Source organism: Thalassophryne amazonica, chromosome 6 (assembly GCF_902500255.1).
Source record: "Thalassophryne amazonica chromosome 6, fThaAma1.1, whole genome shotgun sequence".
NCBI lineage: Eukaryota > Metazoa > Chordata > Actinopteri > Batrachoidiformes > Batrachoididae > Thalassophryne > Thalassophryne amazonica.
Genome location: NC_047108.1, coordinates 73,422,226 through 73,438,676, shown reverse-complemented (window position 1 = coordinate 73,438,676; position 16,451 = coordinate 73,422,226). Strand labels below are relative to the sequence as shown.

The 16,451-nt window shown below is 42.6% G+C and overlaps 1 protein-coding gene across 7 annotated transcripts in view; it reads left to right on the top strand.

Moving 5' to 3' along the window:
• Nucleotides 1–16,451, top strand: part of LOC117512423 (neuron navigator 1-like) — a 261,229-nt gene that overhangs the window by 211,586 nt on the left and 33,192 nt on the right. For all 7 annotated transcript variants that reach the window (XM_034172486.1, XM_034172482.1, XM_034172481.1 and 4 more), the window contains 3 exons: nt 11,414–12,218; nt 12,459–12,974; nt 14,665–14,706. In XM_034172486.1, coding sequence (XP_034028377.1) covers nt 11,414–12,218; nt 12,459–12,974; nt 14,665–14,706 — 1,363 coding nt within the window. The remainder of the gene's footprint in view (nt 1–11,413; nt 12,219–12,458; nt 12,975–14,664; nt 14,707–16,451) is intronic.

Here is a 16,451-nt window from a genome sequence, read left to right as displayed (position 1 = left end):
CAATAGCGAGAATTGTGCAGCTGCCTTTAAAGCACACCATCTGTGTGCTGTTTCTGTACACACACACACACACACACACACACACACACACACACACACACACACACACACGCACACATACAGACAACCAAACAGGATATTAGTTTTGCTGTTGTTAGTTTAGATCAGCTGTGCACGTCATCTCCCTGCAGTGATATCCTGTGTTTGCACTGCCAGCTGTTGCAGTGACAAAAACGCCAAACACTGACCCCTCCTGATTTAAGTTCTGGATTAATCTGACAAGAATATACTGTATACAGAGAACACACAAATGGTTTCTCCAAACATTTTGCTGAGTTCATTGATAAATGCTTTTTGGCATTGTGAGCACAAAAGGCATGTTTATAATCAACGATTTTGGGCTGTGTGTCCACCTGGTGCACATTAGCGCACAAAGCAAAGAGAGAGTAGTTTCCACCTGACACAGTTGTGGTTTTTACACCCAGAGTACAAACCAATAACAAGCTGAATTGGGCTCTTTTATGCAACTATGAGTGTGTTGGTCTTTAAAAGAAGTGTGGCCAGGGATGTGTGTTGGTATTGCCAATTAGAACATAGACCAGGAAAAACCTAGTCTGAAGTCCAATGTATTTGTGATAGTTAATGGTTATACCCCTCAGATGTGCCTTACATACTTTAGATGGGTTCACAGTGGACTAACATCCTGCTGTACACACAATGAACCTGAATTGCAAATAAACATTAATTGAAATAAAATTTTTATGGAATCACTTATCAGATGGGCCTGCTTGGACATCAAGTTGCCCAATCCCATGGGGTTTTCAGCTTTCCCCATGATCTTAGACTGCTGATAATACATAATTAACGTGCATAACAACCCCTGCTTTAATACAAAAACACAGTAGAAGCATGAATTACACTTTGCAACATTAACACTGAGAGAAATCTCAAGTGGGTGAGAAACCTCACTCCATCCATCAGTATCACCGTGCCCAGAAAGACTCCATGACAGATGACCAGACAATGCACTTCCAGTCTGAATGACTGTAACGATAGCCAGTAGCAGGTGTGGTACATTAATGTAAACCTCACTCCCCAAGGCTAAAGACGTTCAAAGTGATGGATGCTAAGGGCCTTCGGTATTAGCCATGTGGTTATCTTGTCTGCCTCCCATCCCGTGGACTGTGGGTGACAAAGTGACGCAGGTTGTAAGGCGTTTGTTATCTTGCTTTCAAAAGTAATGCAAGCATTGGGTCTCTGTAGTCAATCACTCAGGAATTTACATCATGTGATATCTATCTGTACCATGGACTGCATTTATGGACTGTAGTTCTGTAGCCCTTTTCCATCTGAATCAGAAGTTCAAAGCCCTTTGCAATGATGCCTTACATTCACCCATTCACAAACACACTCACACACTGATGCCAGGGTGCAGCTATGTGAGGTGCTCAACTGAACACTGGGAGCAAGTTGGGGGATTAAGGTCCTTGCCCAAGGGCCCTTAGTGATTTTCCAGCTGGTGGGGTTTGGACCGAAGATCCTCTGGTGTGGAGCGCACTGCTTAACCAGCACCTCCAAAAAACTATCTTACATGCATGCACAGTAAGTGTAAACAATCTTCACACATAGCAGTGCTGCAGGTGTTAATTCAGCTGTCATGGTCACAGTAACGGCATTTCAGCAATATGGCATTTAGAGGTGCATGTTGCATTCACCACCAAAGTTACCATGACAACCCAAAAATATGTCACACAATACCTCATGTTTGCCAACACTTACCAGGGCGTGGTGGGTGTTTTAGTCTTATTCAGTGCACTCACCAGTCAACATGGCTTCTGTGTGAGAGCAGCTTTAACCCTCTCGGTCCATGGATTCACCGCAGAGTCAACATCAATGTACTTTTTATGTTTCTGGAGCCTAGTTGGTAAATAGTTCTGTGCAATCTCTTGGCACACTAGTGTTTTATAGGTAATAACAGGCAAAACTCTAATTGGTTAATTTTATGTTATGCCCCTTTCTCCAACCCCTTTGAACCCAGCATCCTGGTTTATGCTGAGATTTTATGCTGTTTAAATAGCAACGTGTGGGTGGACACTCCCCAAATGGACTTGTCCTTTGCACCACAGACTGCAAAGCTGCTGGTCATTAATTTCAGCCTGAATTGACCAAAAAGGAAATTCATGGTTGATTTCTTCGACCTGATCAGGCTATGCTTAATCACACAACGGATGTGTGAAATTACATTTGTCAACAGCTGAGGTGATCAGTGGACAAAGAATGAACATAGGCAACTTTACAATATGCAACAGAGATGTGCCTAAATTGCCCTATTGGTTTCAATGTGAGAGTTTCTCATGCACATTCTGCACACAATTACAAATTGTTTGTCATCTGATCTGTCTAATATACTACATGTCTCTCTAATGTACTCATGACTACCTATGCTAGTGACAATTCTGACATTCTGAGAAAAAAAATGTAGTGAGAAATGGGTTTGAGAAGTTGTGAAAGTTTCATTGTAATGACATTTTTCTGAAAATACATGACTTATGCTGAGCACATATTCATCTGGCTGGAGATGAGAAGTGATTTACAGCACATGTACAAAACGCTGTCTGTTCTTTGTTTCCTACATTCTTGATAGTGGAATTATCTTCACCACCCTCAGACTACAGCAAGAGAAGATGACAGCTTGTCAGTGTCTCAAACATTTCTATTTATTTTTTGCAGAATGTGTTGGTTCTCAGAGTCCATCCCTTCAGTCTTAATTCAACTATCTACAAGTGTAATTTAACTCTAATGAAGGTGTCATTATAACCCTGTCACTTGGCATGAGTTTTCAGACGTTTGTTGGTTCAGTCACAAATTTGTGTTTGGATGTTATATTTACAGTGAGGCAGGCTCGGACTGATAATCTGTGATTTTGGACATTTGCCCGGTGGGCCGCTGCACGTTTAGACGTGCGTGGGCTGGCCTTCCCATATTTATAGAGATTGTATATTTTTTGAGACTTGTATATTTTTTGAAGTCTGGTAGATTATTTATATCTTATTTCAACCAGAAAAACAAACACTAAATAAATACAAGTGTTTATTATAAATGCAAAAGGAAATTATTTAACAATGACTGCAGTGTGATTGTAAAGTAGGATTTCTGTGACATAAACCTCATGATGTTTTATATATATATATATATATATATATATATATATAGTCATTTAAACTTGTAATTTCGTAAAAATATGTAATTGCCTTTAATGTTATCAGGACGCCCCCTCGTGGCACCGGGTCTGCGTTTTGTACTATGATCAAGGTGAAATGACAGTGAAAGTGTGTGTTTAGGTGTGTGTTCATGGTGTTTAGGTGTATAGTATTTGTTCATTGGGGTTTCGGTATGGACAGGTGGGTGTGCGTGTTTGGGGGTGGATTCGTCGGGCCAATAGTGGGCTGGTCCAGAGGAAAAATGCCAGGGCCAAAATTTGTTCCCAGTCCGACCCAGCAGTGAGGAAAATAAGTATTTGAACACCCTGCGATTTTGCAAGTTTTCCCACTTAGAAATCATGGAGGGGTCTGAAATGTTTATCTTAGGTGCATGTCCACTGTGAGAGACATAATCTAAAAAAAATATGGAAATCACAATGTATTTGTTAATAATTTATTTGTATGTTACTGCTGCAAATAAGTATTTGAACACCTGTGAAAATCAATGTTACTATTTGGTACAGTAGTCTTTGTTTGCAATTACAGAGGTCAGACATTTCCTGTAGTTCTTGACCAGGTTTGCACACACTGCAGCAGGGATTTTGGTCCACTCCTCCATACAGATCTTCTCCAAATCTTTCAGCTTTGGAGTTTCAGCTCCCTCCAAAGATTTTCTATTGAGTTCAGGTCTGGAGACTGGCCAGGCCACTCCAGGACCTTGAAATGCTTCTTACGGAGCCCCTCCTTAGTTGCCCTGGCTGTGTGTTTGGGGTCATTGTCATGCTGGAAGACCCAGCCATGACCCATCTTCAATGCTCTTACTGAGGGAAGGGGGTTGTTTGCCAAAATCTCGCAATACATGACCCCATCCATCCTCCCTTCAGTATGGTGCAGTTGTCCTGTCCCCTTTGCAGAAGAGCACCCCCCAGAGTATGATGTTTCCACCCCGATGCTTCATGGTTGGGATGGTTTTCTTGGGGTTGTTCTCATCCTCTAAACATGGTAAGTGGAGTTGATTCCAAAAAGCTCTATTTTGGTTTCATCTGACCACATACCCTTCTCCCATGCCTCCTCTGGATCATCCAGATGGTCACTGGTGAACTTCAAACAGACCTGGACATGTGCTGGCTTGAGCAAGGGGACCTTGCTGCCCTGCAAGATTTTAAACCATGACAGCATCATGTGTTACTAATGCAATCTTTGTGACTGTGGTCCCAGCTCTCTTCAGGTCATTGACCAGGTCCTCCTGTGTAGTTCTGAGCTTTCTCAGAATCATCCTTACCCCACAAAGTGAGATCTTGCATGGAATCCCAGACTGAGGGAGATTGACAGTCAGCTTGTGTTTCTTCCACTTTCTAATAAATAATCATAACAGTTGTTGTCTTGTACCAAGCAGCTTGCCTGTTGTCCTGTAGTCCATCCCAGCCTTGTGCAGGTCTACAGTTTTGTCCCTGGTGTCCTTAGACAGCTTTTTGGTCTTGGCTGTGGTGGACAGGTTGGAGTGTGATTGATTGATTGATTGAGTGTGTGAACAGGTGTTTTTTTATACAGGTAACAAGTTCAAACGGGTGCAATTAATACAGGTAAAGAGTGCAGAATGAGAGGGCTTCTTAAAGAAAAATTAACAGGTCTGTGAGAGCCAGAATTCTTGCTGGTTGGTAGGAGATGAAATACTTATTTTATGCAATAAAATGCAAATTACCGTATTTTCCGGACTATAAGTCGCACCGGAGTATAAGTCGCACCAGCCACTTTATCCATTATAAAGAAAAATAAACCATAAATAAGTCGCACCGGAGTATAAGTCGCACCAGCCACTTTATCCATTATAAAGAAAAATAAACCATAAATAAGGTCCACTGGACTATAAGTCCCATGGACATACAGGTATGTTAACATGAAAAGTTCAGATGATAATATTGTGACGGCTACCGTTTTCGGATGCATATTTCACCAGTCGCAACTTGTAATCTGCAGAGTATGATTTTCTTTTTGGTGGCATTTTTTCGGGCCTTCTCCGTTGTCTTGTTATGTTATCAGTAACGTTAAAATTTTTATTTTTCTATGGTAGTCAGAAGTCGCAGGAACAGTCACACAAGCCTCGAGTGCCCTCTCGTGAGCTGCATTTTACCTACGGATATGTTTGTATTTTGCGGACCACATTGCGAGCCGAACCATGCAGCGCCTACCTGCGCAGCTCATGACCGCCCAGCGGTGTCGATCCAGCTCCTTCCAAGTGCAGACGCTAATCCTCCGCCGTTGCTCAGTGCTCCCATGCAGCTCTCAGCGTCAACTCTGCTCACACTGATATCCAAGGGTTGAAGCTGTCTTGTTAGCCGTCCCGGAATAAACACCATGTTCGTCTGCTTCAAACGCTTTTCACAATCATCGACGCCAGCTCCTTCCAAGTGCACACGCTAATCCTCCACCGTCACTCACCCGGTGCTCCCACGCAGCTCTCAGCGTCAACTTAAACACTCTGCTCACATTGATATCCAAGGGTTGAAGCTGTTCTGTTCGCCATGCCGGAATAACAGCAAGCACCGTGTTCGTCAGCTTCACACGCTGTGGGTGAGGTGAGGAATACGCATCCAAAGTTCTGTTCTCTGATTGGTTATCGCGACCAGCGTGAACTATAGGATGGCCGTCATACTACAGTGTCCATGATGCATTGCATTTCCTTTTCCGGTGGCCATTTTAAAACATAGATCGACTCTGTCACGTAAAATTGTTTTGTTACAGTAAATTAATTGAGATCCTACCGGTATATTTTTCATTTATAAGTCGCACCTGAGTATAGGTCGCACCCCCGGCCAAAACGTTAAAAAGTGCGACTTATAGTCCGGAAAATATGGTAATTATTTAAAAATCATACAATGTGATTTTCTGGATATTTTGTTTTTTAGATTCTGTCTCTTACGGTTGAAGTGTACCTACAATAAAAATGACAGACCTCTCCATTCTTTGTAGGTGGAAAAACCTGCAAAACTGACAGGGGGTCAAATACTTATTTTCCCCACTGTATGTAAACAATTTCCAGACTATTGCATTTGTAAATCTGTATACATTATTAAAATATTCTCTGTGGTGTTGAAACTACACTTGCTTTTCATTTGATAAAGTAACAGTGCAAGTGTTACTACGCTGTTGTACCTTCCACATTTTAACACTGTCAGACGTGTATCTTTATCTTGGACCTGACAGGAATTATGTAAACTCACGAATAGTATTAATTTTAACACTGTACGAGTTGAATTAACACTGATTTAGCTGTGTAAATGTGAACTGATGGTGACTCACGCTGTTATGTTGTGAAGAGGTTAAATGTAGAAAGAAGGCCACCACCAAGACTGATCTAGACAGCTGCACAGTAAATTGTGCCGAGTAAAAGTTACTCTGCTTGGATCACATTTGATCCCAGTCTAAATAGAGTAAAAAACACTCTGTTGTAGAGTGAAATCAGCTCTGCTCGTGTCGCCGACCGAACGGCCCCCCCGCCCCGCCTCCGTTGCGCGTGTATCATTTCGGAGCACAGCCGCTCTGTGAACAGACTGTCTTCACCCAAAGCGATCAAATGGATTAATGGGATTATTAATCATCAGATGAAAAGGTAAAACCTCTTAAATCATTCTAAAGTCAATTTTAAGCAGGAACGAGGTGATAATCCGTGACACTTTGAAATGATGACGCATGCGCAGTGGAGGCAGGCTGACCAAGTTTTATGGCAGACTATTCAGTCTGTGACACTGTCTAGTCAATGCAAGTGGTTTTACTCCAATATGAGTTGATTTTACACTATGTTAAGTTGTCTTAGCCCTGTGGTAGAGTATATTTAACTCTATTTAGACTGGACCAAATGTTATCCCAGCAGAGTAAATTTTACTCAGCAAAAGTTCCTGTGTACAAAACCATTTAATCTGTGAAATTGACACAAGATGACCACAGAATATTCCAGAGTGGAGTACATCTCAGCTTCTGGGATGAGGAGATGAGAAGAAGATCATGATGAAATGAGTGCCATCTTAAATTAACTGGGCCCATTATTGATTAAAAAAAAAAAAAATCATAAAATGAAAGGCATCATAGGTCTGACACATACCCTGCACGCTCTACACACTACAATGTAAATATACACTGCTCAAAATAATTAGTGTTGCTCTAATTATATGATCTGTATATATGTGTCTGTAATGGTGCTTTTGACTATGTATGACTTCATCATATGACTGCTGTGTGACATAATTTTGAAGTCATTAATACCAGTTAATCACAAATATTTTGCATGATCAATCAATATACACTTTAGATCATCCAAGCTTATTAGTTGTTGAGATACACAAAAAGGTTGGTTTTTTGTTTTGTTTTTTTGTACCATGTTTTTCATGAGCTTGGCCGTTGGTCAAATGACTCCAAAATCTAATCACCTCCAGATAACTATGCAAGTAATATTCCCACCAAGTCTGAAGGAAATCCTTCAAGCCTTTTTTTAAGTTATCTTGTTCATAGGCACAGACACACACACACACACACACACACCAGTAAAAACAATACCCTGGTATCACCACTTTCAAGACCCGCAGGGTAACAATGAAGTCTTCAAGGCTGCCAGCCTGGTGCTCATTAATTAATCAGTTGATAAAAGACAGACAGAGAGAAGCAAATCAGGAAGGAGAATTATGTGAATTCAACCAAAGGAGCAACCTTTATTTCTTGTCATTTGTTTAGTGTGTGTGTGTGTGTGTGTGTGTGTGTGTGTGTGTGTGTGTGTGTGTGTGTGTGTGTGTGTGTGTGTGTGTGTGTGTGTGTGTGTGTGTGTGTGTGTGTGTGTGTTATTTCAATATATGCTCTTCGCTACTAATAGTAAGACCCTTTGGCTGCTCCCTTGTGTTCACTCGGGGTTGCCACAGCAGATCCACAGCTAATCTACATGTTGATTTTGGCACAGGTTTTATGCCGGATGCACCTGATGCAACTCCACATTACATGGAGAAATGTGGCAGGAGTGGGGTTTTGAACCCAGAACCTTCCGCACTGAAACCAAGAGCACTAACCACTTGGCCAAGTGTATTTCAACAAATCATTTGATATATTTATTAAGTTCTTTACTTCTAATAAATACATCAAATAGTAAGTAAGTCCCTTCGGCTGCTCCCTTGTTTTGCACTCGGGGTCGCCACAGCAAATCCAAGTTGGATCTGCATGTTGAATTGGCACAGGTTTTACGCCGGATGCCCTTCCTGACGCAACTCCACATTACATGGAGAAATGTGGCAGGGGTGGGATTTGAACACGGAGCCTTCTGAACTGAAACCAAGCGCATTAACCACTTGGCCACCACCCTGTCCTAATAAATAAATGATGCGTTCAAATACATGCTAATATTTAGATCACCGCACAGATAAGCACACACATGTTCAGAGTGAGATGTCAGCAAAGTCGTGGAGTCTCTAAGACGGCCGGTCTCCTGGGGAACGGCCTGGAATAATTAACCATAATACGAGACTGAAGGGCAAGAATGATGGAGATATGCGTGTTTGTTTGTGTATGAGTGGTTAGACATTCAGGGTTTTGCTGATTGGGCCAGGCTGCCAGTAACCTTTCAAATGTCCTGGCTCCTTTTTTGATTTACTGGCCCTCCTCCACATTTCACTAGCAATGCCTTGAAAGGTAGGTGGACAATTTGTGAACTTTGTTGTTGAACACATTAAATATATTGTTGTTCATGCTATCAAACAAAACCATTCCAAGAAAAATTTCATATATAGCTTTTGTAAAAATTACATGCTTATTACCTTGCAAAGGACTGCTCCTTTACAAGTGCTGTCACTGTCAAGTTTACACAAAAATTTGAAACTGGCTAAAAAAAAGACTGTGTCCTAATTCACTGCCTGAAGTCTGAGGCTGCAGTCGTCGACCGTTTATGCCATAAATGGCGCGACTAGCCTGTCCCATTTCAAAGGGTGCTTGTGACATACTTTCCCCAAAAATGAAGGATAGAACAGGTGTATCCTTCATCACCCAAATAATCCCATGAGTCATTGCGTTCTTTTTTTAAAAAGACAAAATGGTTGGTAAATTTAAAAAAAAAAAAAAAAAGACAAAAGGACACCTGTAGGACACCCATTGTAAATGAGTAATATTTAGAAGTAAAGCATAAATTAAGCACTGAAAAAAATGATTCCTTAGACACAGGTTACACCTACTACTCTAGTTTGGCGTGTTTAGTTGTCAAGATTGCCACGGCGACAAGTGGTAAAGGTAGGGAAATGTAATGACATAACATCAAAAAAGCGGTTTCAGAGCGTCCAGTGTCCGCTGTGTAAAGGGATAAAGCATGAAGAATGAAGAATCCAGCAGGACCAGACATTTGAAACAAAAAAGAGTGGATACTACTAACAAAGAACATCAAGAACATTCCCTTAATGACTGGGTCACTGGGCCTGGTGTGTGCTGGAACATCACCTTAAAACCTATTGAAGTACTCATTGTCTCTGTTGGCCATGTGTGTGGTTTGACAGACCGCATGAGCCAAAAGTCAAAATATAAGACGTTAGTGTTGTTTTAACGTCAATGCCTAGTCCTCGTTTTTAAGTTAATATGTAATAAAACACATTTAACTCTGCGCTGCCTATTTCAGAATGTTGTTCCCTCCATCACAGTGGCCTTAAGTCATTAAAAAATTCTATGTTCTTCTTGTCAATATAACCTTTGGTCCGGTTAAAACGTTTGGTTTGCTTTGCTCGCTGGTTTGGTTTGTTTGGGCAGGTGGTGGTGCAGGTGTGAACACAGTAACTTGGGTGGGGACCAAAACAACAACTCCGGGAGTTAGTCAGTCACTCAGTCATTGGTGATGCATATCATATAGCTGTCCTTCAGGTGGTTAGTGTTTGGAACTAAATCTTATTGTCTTCTGCTGTGGAGATGGGATAGACCTCCAGTAACACTGATAATACTGGCATTTGAAGCAATTGAAGTACCCACCTGGAGAAAAAACAAAAAATAATTGCCTCCTGAATTGATTATATTGGGGCCTTGATATGAAAGAAGGCTTGACGGAGAATGGTCAAGAGCAGCCATTTTCCTTCAAGATCCTAAAAATATCTCTGTCAGCACTCACCTGTCAAAACCGATCTCTTGAAACATGCAGGCTTCATGCACTGAGAAATGTACCGATTCAGTGTGTCTTCTACTCAGAACACAGTGTCAAACTGCAAGCTTCAGTGTGTGCAGAGGCTGCATTTATTCAAAATGAATATATGATCGTGTGTGAGCGTGCACACAGTCTCGATTCCTGCCGTCCTTCACTTGGAGCATGCATCATCACAGTTATGTGATACACTGAGTTTATGTCTTGACATGTAAACTCAGTTTTCACAGTTGGAAAAAGATGTTTGAGTGCAGGCGGCTGTCAGTGTCACATTCCTACGAGATCCAGTCACTGAACAGGACTGTGTGTGTGTGCTCTACATACCGGTATATGTGCACACACATGTATGAGTCTGTTCGGTTTATAAATACACCTAAATGACTTCAGATGTCACAAGTCAGCACGAAGGTGGGTCTCATTCAACAGCAGTTCTTTGAATGTGTTAATGACTTGTATATAAACCTCCTATAACAACTCCCATTAGATACAAATTAGGAGCACGGGTTGTGTGTTGGTGGTGCACATGAGACTAATAGTCTTTAAGATTTTTTTTCAATCATAATCACTTCCAAACAAGTCCCAGTTTATTTGCCCAGTGGGAAATTTATACACTGGGGCAAAATCACATAATATTCCTTCACTTTCAATCCACCATCAGATTTCCTCACTCCCCAAAGAGTCTTTAAGAGTGGGGAAACTCAGTTACTTTGGATTGTTCAACAAGTTGTGTGCCCACAGACACTCTGTGTGAAAGTGAGCACCAGTTTTCCAGAACCTTGCAGCAACATGTTAATCTCGGCGCACCACAGATGTGACACAGATACTGACTGGAAAGCTAGGGGAAACTACTTCAACTCATCAGAATGGAAAAGAGAAGTAACCACATGATAACAGAGTGTGAAGGTGATCGGCTGTAAGTTTGTTTTTTTAATCAGCAGGCAGAACCTGTAGGTTTTCAGATAAGATACCACATCCTAGTTTGTCTCAGTCATCACAAGATGTTCCCAGGCTTTAAATTGTACGGATAAATGACTTTTTTTTTTGTTTATTTCATTTCCATTTCCAGGTGCAGTGAAGTCAGATGGAAAGCCCATGGACAAGTCTCGCTTAGCAGTGAAGACTTCAGGTCTACAACGATCCTGTTCAGATGCTGGTAAAGACCACCGGAATGGCACAGGTGTTGGAGAGCAACGTAAACCTCCATCCGGATTGGTCAGACCTTCTACTGGTGGAAACTTTGGCTTTAAGAAGCCTAACACTGCTGGTAGTAATAGTGTTAGCAGTACCAGTATTCCTGGTGGGATCACCACAGCTGGCACCGCCATACCCATTGGCTCTGCAACTGTGGGTAAGATTCCAAAGATGTCAGGTATTCCTGTCAAACCAGGAGGAGGTGGAGGACGCAAGACGAGCCTTGATGTGTCGAACAGTGACCAGAGTGGTTTTCTCTCTCCGAATGCCAGGACGTCTCTGCAATACCGCTCTCTTCCTCGCCCGGCTAAAACAAGCACCCTGACCCTAACCCGGCCAAGCTCAGCTCGTCCAATGAGCACAACTACGGACACAGGATGTGGGCTGGTCAAACCCTCTAATGCATCATCCCAGGGCTCAAGGCTTAAAGAACCCTCCTCAGGGTTGAGTAAGGCAGGGTCGTGTGGGATCCCAAGTCCCAGTCCTGTCAATCAAACGGACAGAGAGAAGGAGAAAGAAAGGGCTAAGGCTAAAGCTGTCGTGTCTGACTCAGAGTGTGGCGGAGCATCTCTGAAGGCCAGCCACGCCCAAACTCCTTCAGAGAATGGTGGGAAGCTGCAGGGGTTGAGACCTCCAAGCAGTGGCAAGGGTACAGATCTGCCCTCGCCCAGCACACGCAGGTACCAAGGTTTTTACAAGAAGCATAGATTATAGTAAAAAAAAAAAAAAAAAAAAAAAAAAGGCGACCCTACGGGTGTAGTGTGTGCATGTGGGGGGGGGGGGGGGGGGGGGGGGGGGTTGCATACGCACCTGCACTATTAACATGATACAAAGATGTAAATTGCACTCTATACAGTAATTTCTCAAAATAAATTAGAATAATGTAGAAAGTTGCACCAACATGTTTTTACTGTCTTCAGGTTATCCGCAGTGCGCAGCCTGGCAAAGCCTCCATCCGTGGCTCAGCTGGATAAGCTAAACTCCAACAGCTTGGAGATAGGAGTTCATGAATCCCTGCCTCCAAAAATTCTTCCCTACTCTAAGCTCCAAGACCTGGTCAGCTCAGCGGGAAGCCCTGTGAGTTCCTGCCTGACCCCCAGCCCAGTGCCTTTACTCAGTGTCAACTCTGCAGCATGTTTCTCAAGCACCGGCACAGGACTGGGGCCCAGACAGGTCTCTTCGCTTGGCGTTGAACGGGGCAGCGGAAGTGGCTCCCCGGTGCTGTACCCTCGTCTGTCGGGTATGCACCGCAGCATGGAGTCACTGCCCCTTCAGATGAGCCTTACACCAGAGACCCAGGAGACGGAGAAGGATACAGAGAGTTTGGGCAGAGGCTACACCTGCACAGAGTCTCGAGACAGAGATAGACAAGAAGACAGAGGCCCGCCTCCCAGCTGGAGCTCCCGGAGTAGCATGTCACTTACGGTCACAGACAGGTCAGTTTGAACTCTGCTGAAACCCAGTCACTCCCCAAGACACATGCAGGCTGACATTTTGTCATCTGTAGCTCTTTGGGTAGCATAGTGGCTTAGTGGTTAGCACTGTTGTCTCACAACAAGAAAGTCATGGGATTGATTCCTACCTGTGGCCTTTCTGTGTGAAGTTTGCATGTTCTCCCCGTGTTTGTGTGGGTTCCCTCCGGGTGCTCTGGCTTCCTCCCACATTCTAAGACATTCGGGTTAGGTGGCTTGGAAACTTTAAAAATTGTCTGTTGCTGTGTGTGCGTGTGTGAATGTGTTTGTCAATATGTAACCCTGTGACAGACTGGCGTACTGCCCAGGGTGGACCCCGTCTCACGCCCAATGACAGCTGGGTTAGGCTCCAGCACCCCCCCCCACCTCCCCCACCTCCCCCGTGTCCCTTAAAAGGAGTAAGTGGTTGAAGATGAGTGAATGAGTGAGCACACAGCTGCACAGCTCCATCTGCTGGTCAGTTAAGGAGTGCCACCAACCTCAATTATTGTACTCAGATCATATTTATCATGGAAATGCTTTGATATTTTATTAATTTTGTTTTGCAGCCACATATTTCTTTTCTCTGGCCTCTAATTGCATTTTGGAAAGTTGATTCAGGTGCTGGATATGCTGCTCATAATTCCATGCCAACATTACCAGCAATTATGAACAGTAGGCAACAGTTTTTCTACCACCCAAGAAGAAGAATGCATGGAGTTTTCACACCACCCCTGTCTCATTAAGACTTTATGAGGTTTTGGTTTGGTCCAAAAAGGTGTTAAAGCTGCCTTGGACCATGTGCCTGCATGGCCAAAATTGCTTTTTGGTTAGACCAAAAGGGGCAGCCTGGCTCTTTTGGTTCTCTCTCTCTCTGTGTGTGTGTGTGTGTGTGTGTGTGTGTGTGTGTGTGTGTGTGTGTGTGTGTGTGTGTGTGTGTGTGTGTGTGTGTGTGTGTGTGTGTGTGTGTGTGTGTGTGTGTGTGTGTGTGTGTGTGTGTGTGTGTGTGTGTGTGTGTGAGAGACTTGTCTGAAGAAAACTGGCAAAAAAGCTGATTATTTTCAGGTATTATACCAAAGGGGCCCATTACTTATGCAGCCATCATCTTGGCTTTTATATTTGTTATTAATTTATATCAAGTTATAGAGATTTGTTTTCAGTTTGAGTTTAAAGAACATAATTTTCCAATTTTTTATATTGAGAAACCTGATTTACGTTTTGTAGTTGAAATGGCATAAATAAATTAAAATGCCCGAAATACCAATGGGCCAAATACTTTTTCAAGCCACTGTAAATTTGATTTCAACTCCTAGCTAGAACAAAACTATTACAGGCACATGTGGAGCTCAACAGCATTATTAACTACTTGAAGACGTCTTACTTTTTTTTAAAGAGGAGGGTAAATATACTCCAAGTAACATGGCAGTCATGTGCACGTGCGCGCACACACACACACACACACACACACACAGGCTGAATTGTGGGAATTGTGGGCTATTATTACTGCAGGCCTGTTATCAGTGTTGTATCCAGTGATTGAAGTCCTAATTACTGGCTGACACCGGCTGTCGACTGTTAATGTGCTTCTTTGTGCGCTCTGACTGCTCCGAGAGCTTAATATCTGCCTGCCCTCGTGATGAAATAATGACATTGTTTAATCTCTCACTCTCCACAGTTCTCAGAGACACAGAAACACACTGCCAAAGAAAGGTTTAAGGTAAATTAACACAAAATGCACACATTTATGCACCAGAGTGGTGGAGTTACACAGACAGAGATCCCACTGACAGTGTTCTCTTTGAATAGCAGAATGTGTTAATCCTGTCTTCAGGGCTATTAACCGTCATACCTGTCGCTTGAATTTCCACCCCACCTTATAGAGCCTCATTCATTGCACCAGGCAGTTAAAAAAATAAAATAAATCTATGTATCTGCCATGTTATTCCACAGGATACGGTTTGAGCCATATATTTCCATTTATGAGCAAATGTCTTGCAGATTTGCAACCTTTACCTGTAATTCAATTTATTACTTGTATATTTCCCATGTAAAGCTTTTTTTTTTTTTTTTTTTTACAGTATTCTCATATACAGATGTCATGAGTTGCACTCACAGTTTTGTATGGATGATAATTTGTAAATATAACGCAATGCTAAAATACCCTCGGCTGTATGATCCTTGTTCGTTATAATTTGCAGTTGTTTAATTAATTATTAAGTTCCTGTTGTCTTACACACAATTTGTAAGCCATTCTATCAATCTATCAATCAGTCAATCAAAAACAATATTTACATTTTAATGGCATCTGCAGGAGGCCTTGCGTATGTGCATATTCGGTTGCAAAGTCTGACGTAACGCGTAGCGTGATAAATCTCCTTCCAGACCCAAACAAAGAAAATACGTGTTTTTCTCTGCACTCGCTGGTTCTGGTGGCACAGTGTAAACAGTGAAAGAATGCCACAGTGTTGTGTGCCCATGTACACCAATCGACCTGAAACTTCGCCGGATTTGTCTTTCTATTAGAGGTGGACAATACCGGGAATTTTGGTATTGATCCGATACCAAGTAAATACAGCCCCAGTATCGCCAATATTGATACCGATACCGCTACTTTTTCATATTTAAGCTTCATAGATCCAAAGGATCCAAAAGACCTAGGATAGAATTTCGCCAAACATTGTATGTGACAACAAAATACTTTATTATCACAATCAACATTTTTGTTTAAAAAATATCACTCAACACAACTTAAAAAAAATCTCCTGAGGTAGAGGGCTGACTCAAGGAGAGCGCTGAGTGGGCAGGCCAAGCTGAGCCTACCTGCAAGGCTGTTGGCTGGCGCTGCTGAGCCACGTGATGGCGCAACAAAAAGGGGGGGGGGGGTGCGCTGCTCCTTGTTGTATGACACAGCGCAGCGCTGCTCTTACAGACAGAGAGTAGACTTTGATGAATCTGCGTGTGCAGCAGTCAGTGTGTGCGGGAGAAAAAAAAGCTTGAGTATCGATCTTTTTACACGAGGATCGTTCATTATCAATACCAGCGTTGGTATCGATATTATTGATATTAGGATTGATCCGCCCACCTCTATTTTGTATAGGTTTCCGACTAATGGCAAAGAAAAAAGTAGAGTAAGGCAAATAAACACAACTATATTAGACATGTTACTGCCAAATGGACCCAACAGATAATGTTAATGTCACCTTCGCAAAAGTATTTAATTTAGATCAGTGATTGCAAGTGGAACGGGTATCGTTAAGAATCTATAAATTATTCATTATTCAGTTCACATTGTGCTGGAGATAGCTGGTGGTCAGCGATAACAGCAGTGCTTAATTTGTAAAGTGGGAGGTCCCAGAGCGCAGAGGATGGGTGGCTCTGGTCCCGGCAAAAAAAGAAGGGTGGGGGGGGGGGGGGGGGCTTGCGAACAACGCTGTGCGCCACACCGAAAATAAACTGGGCATC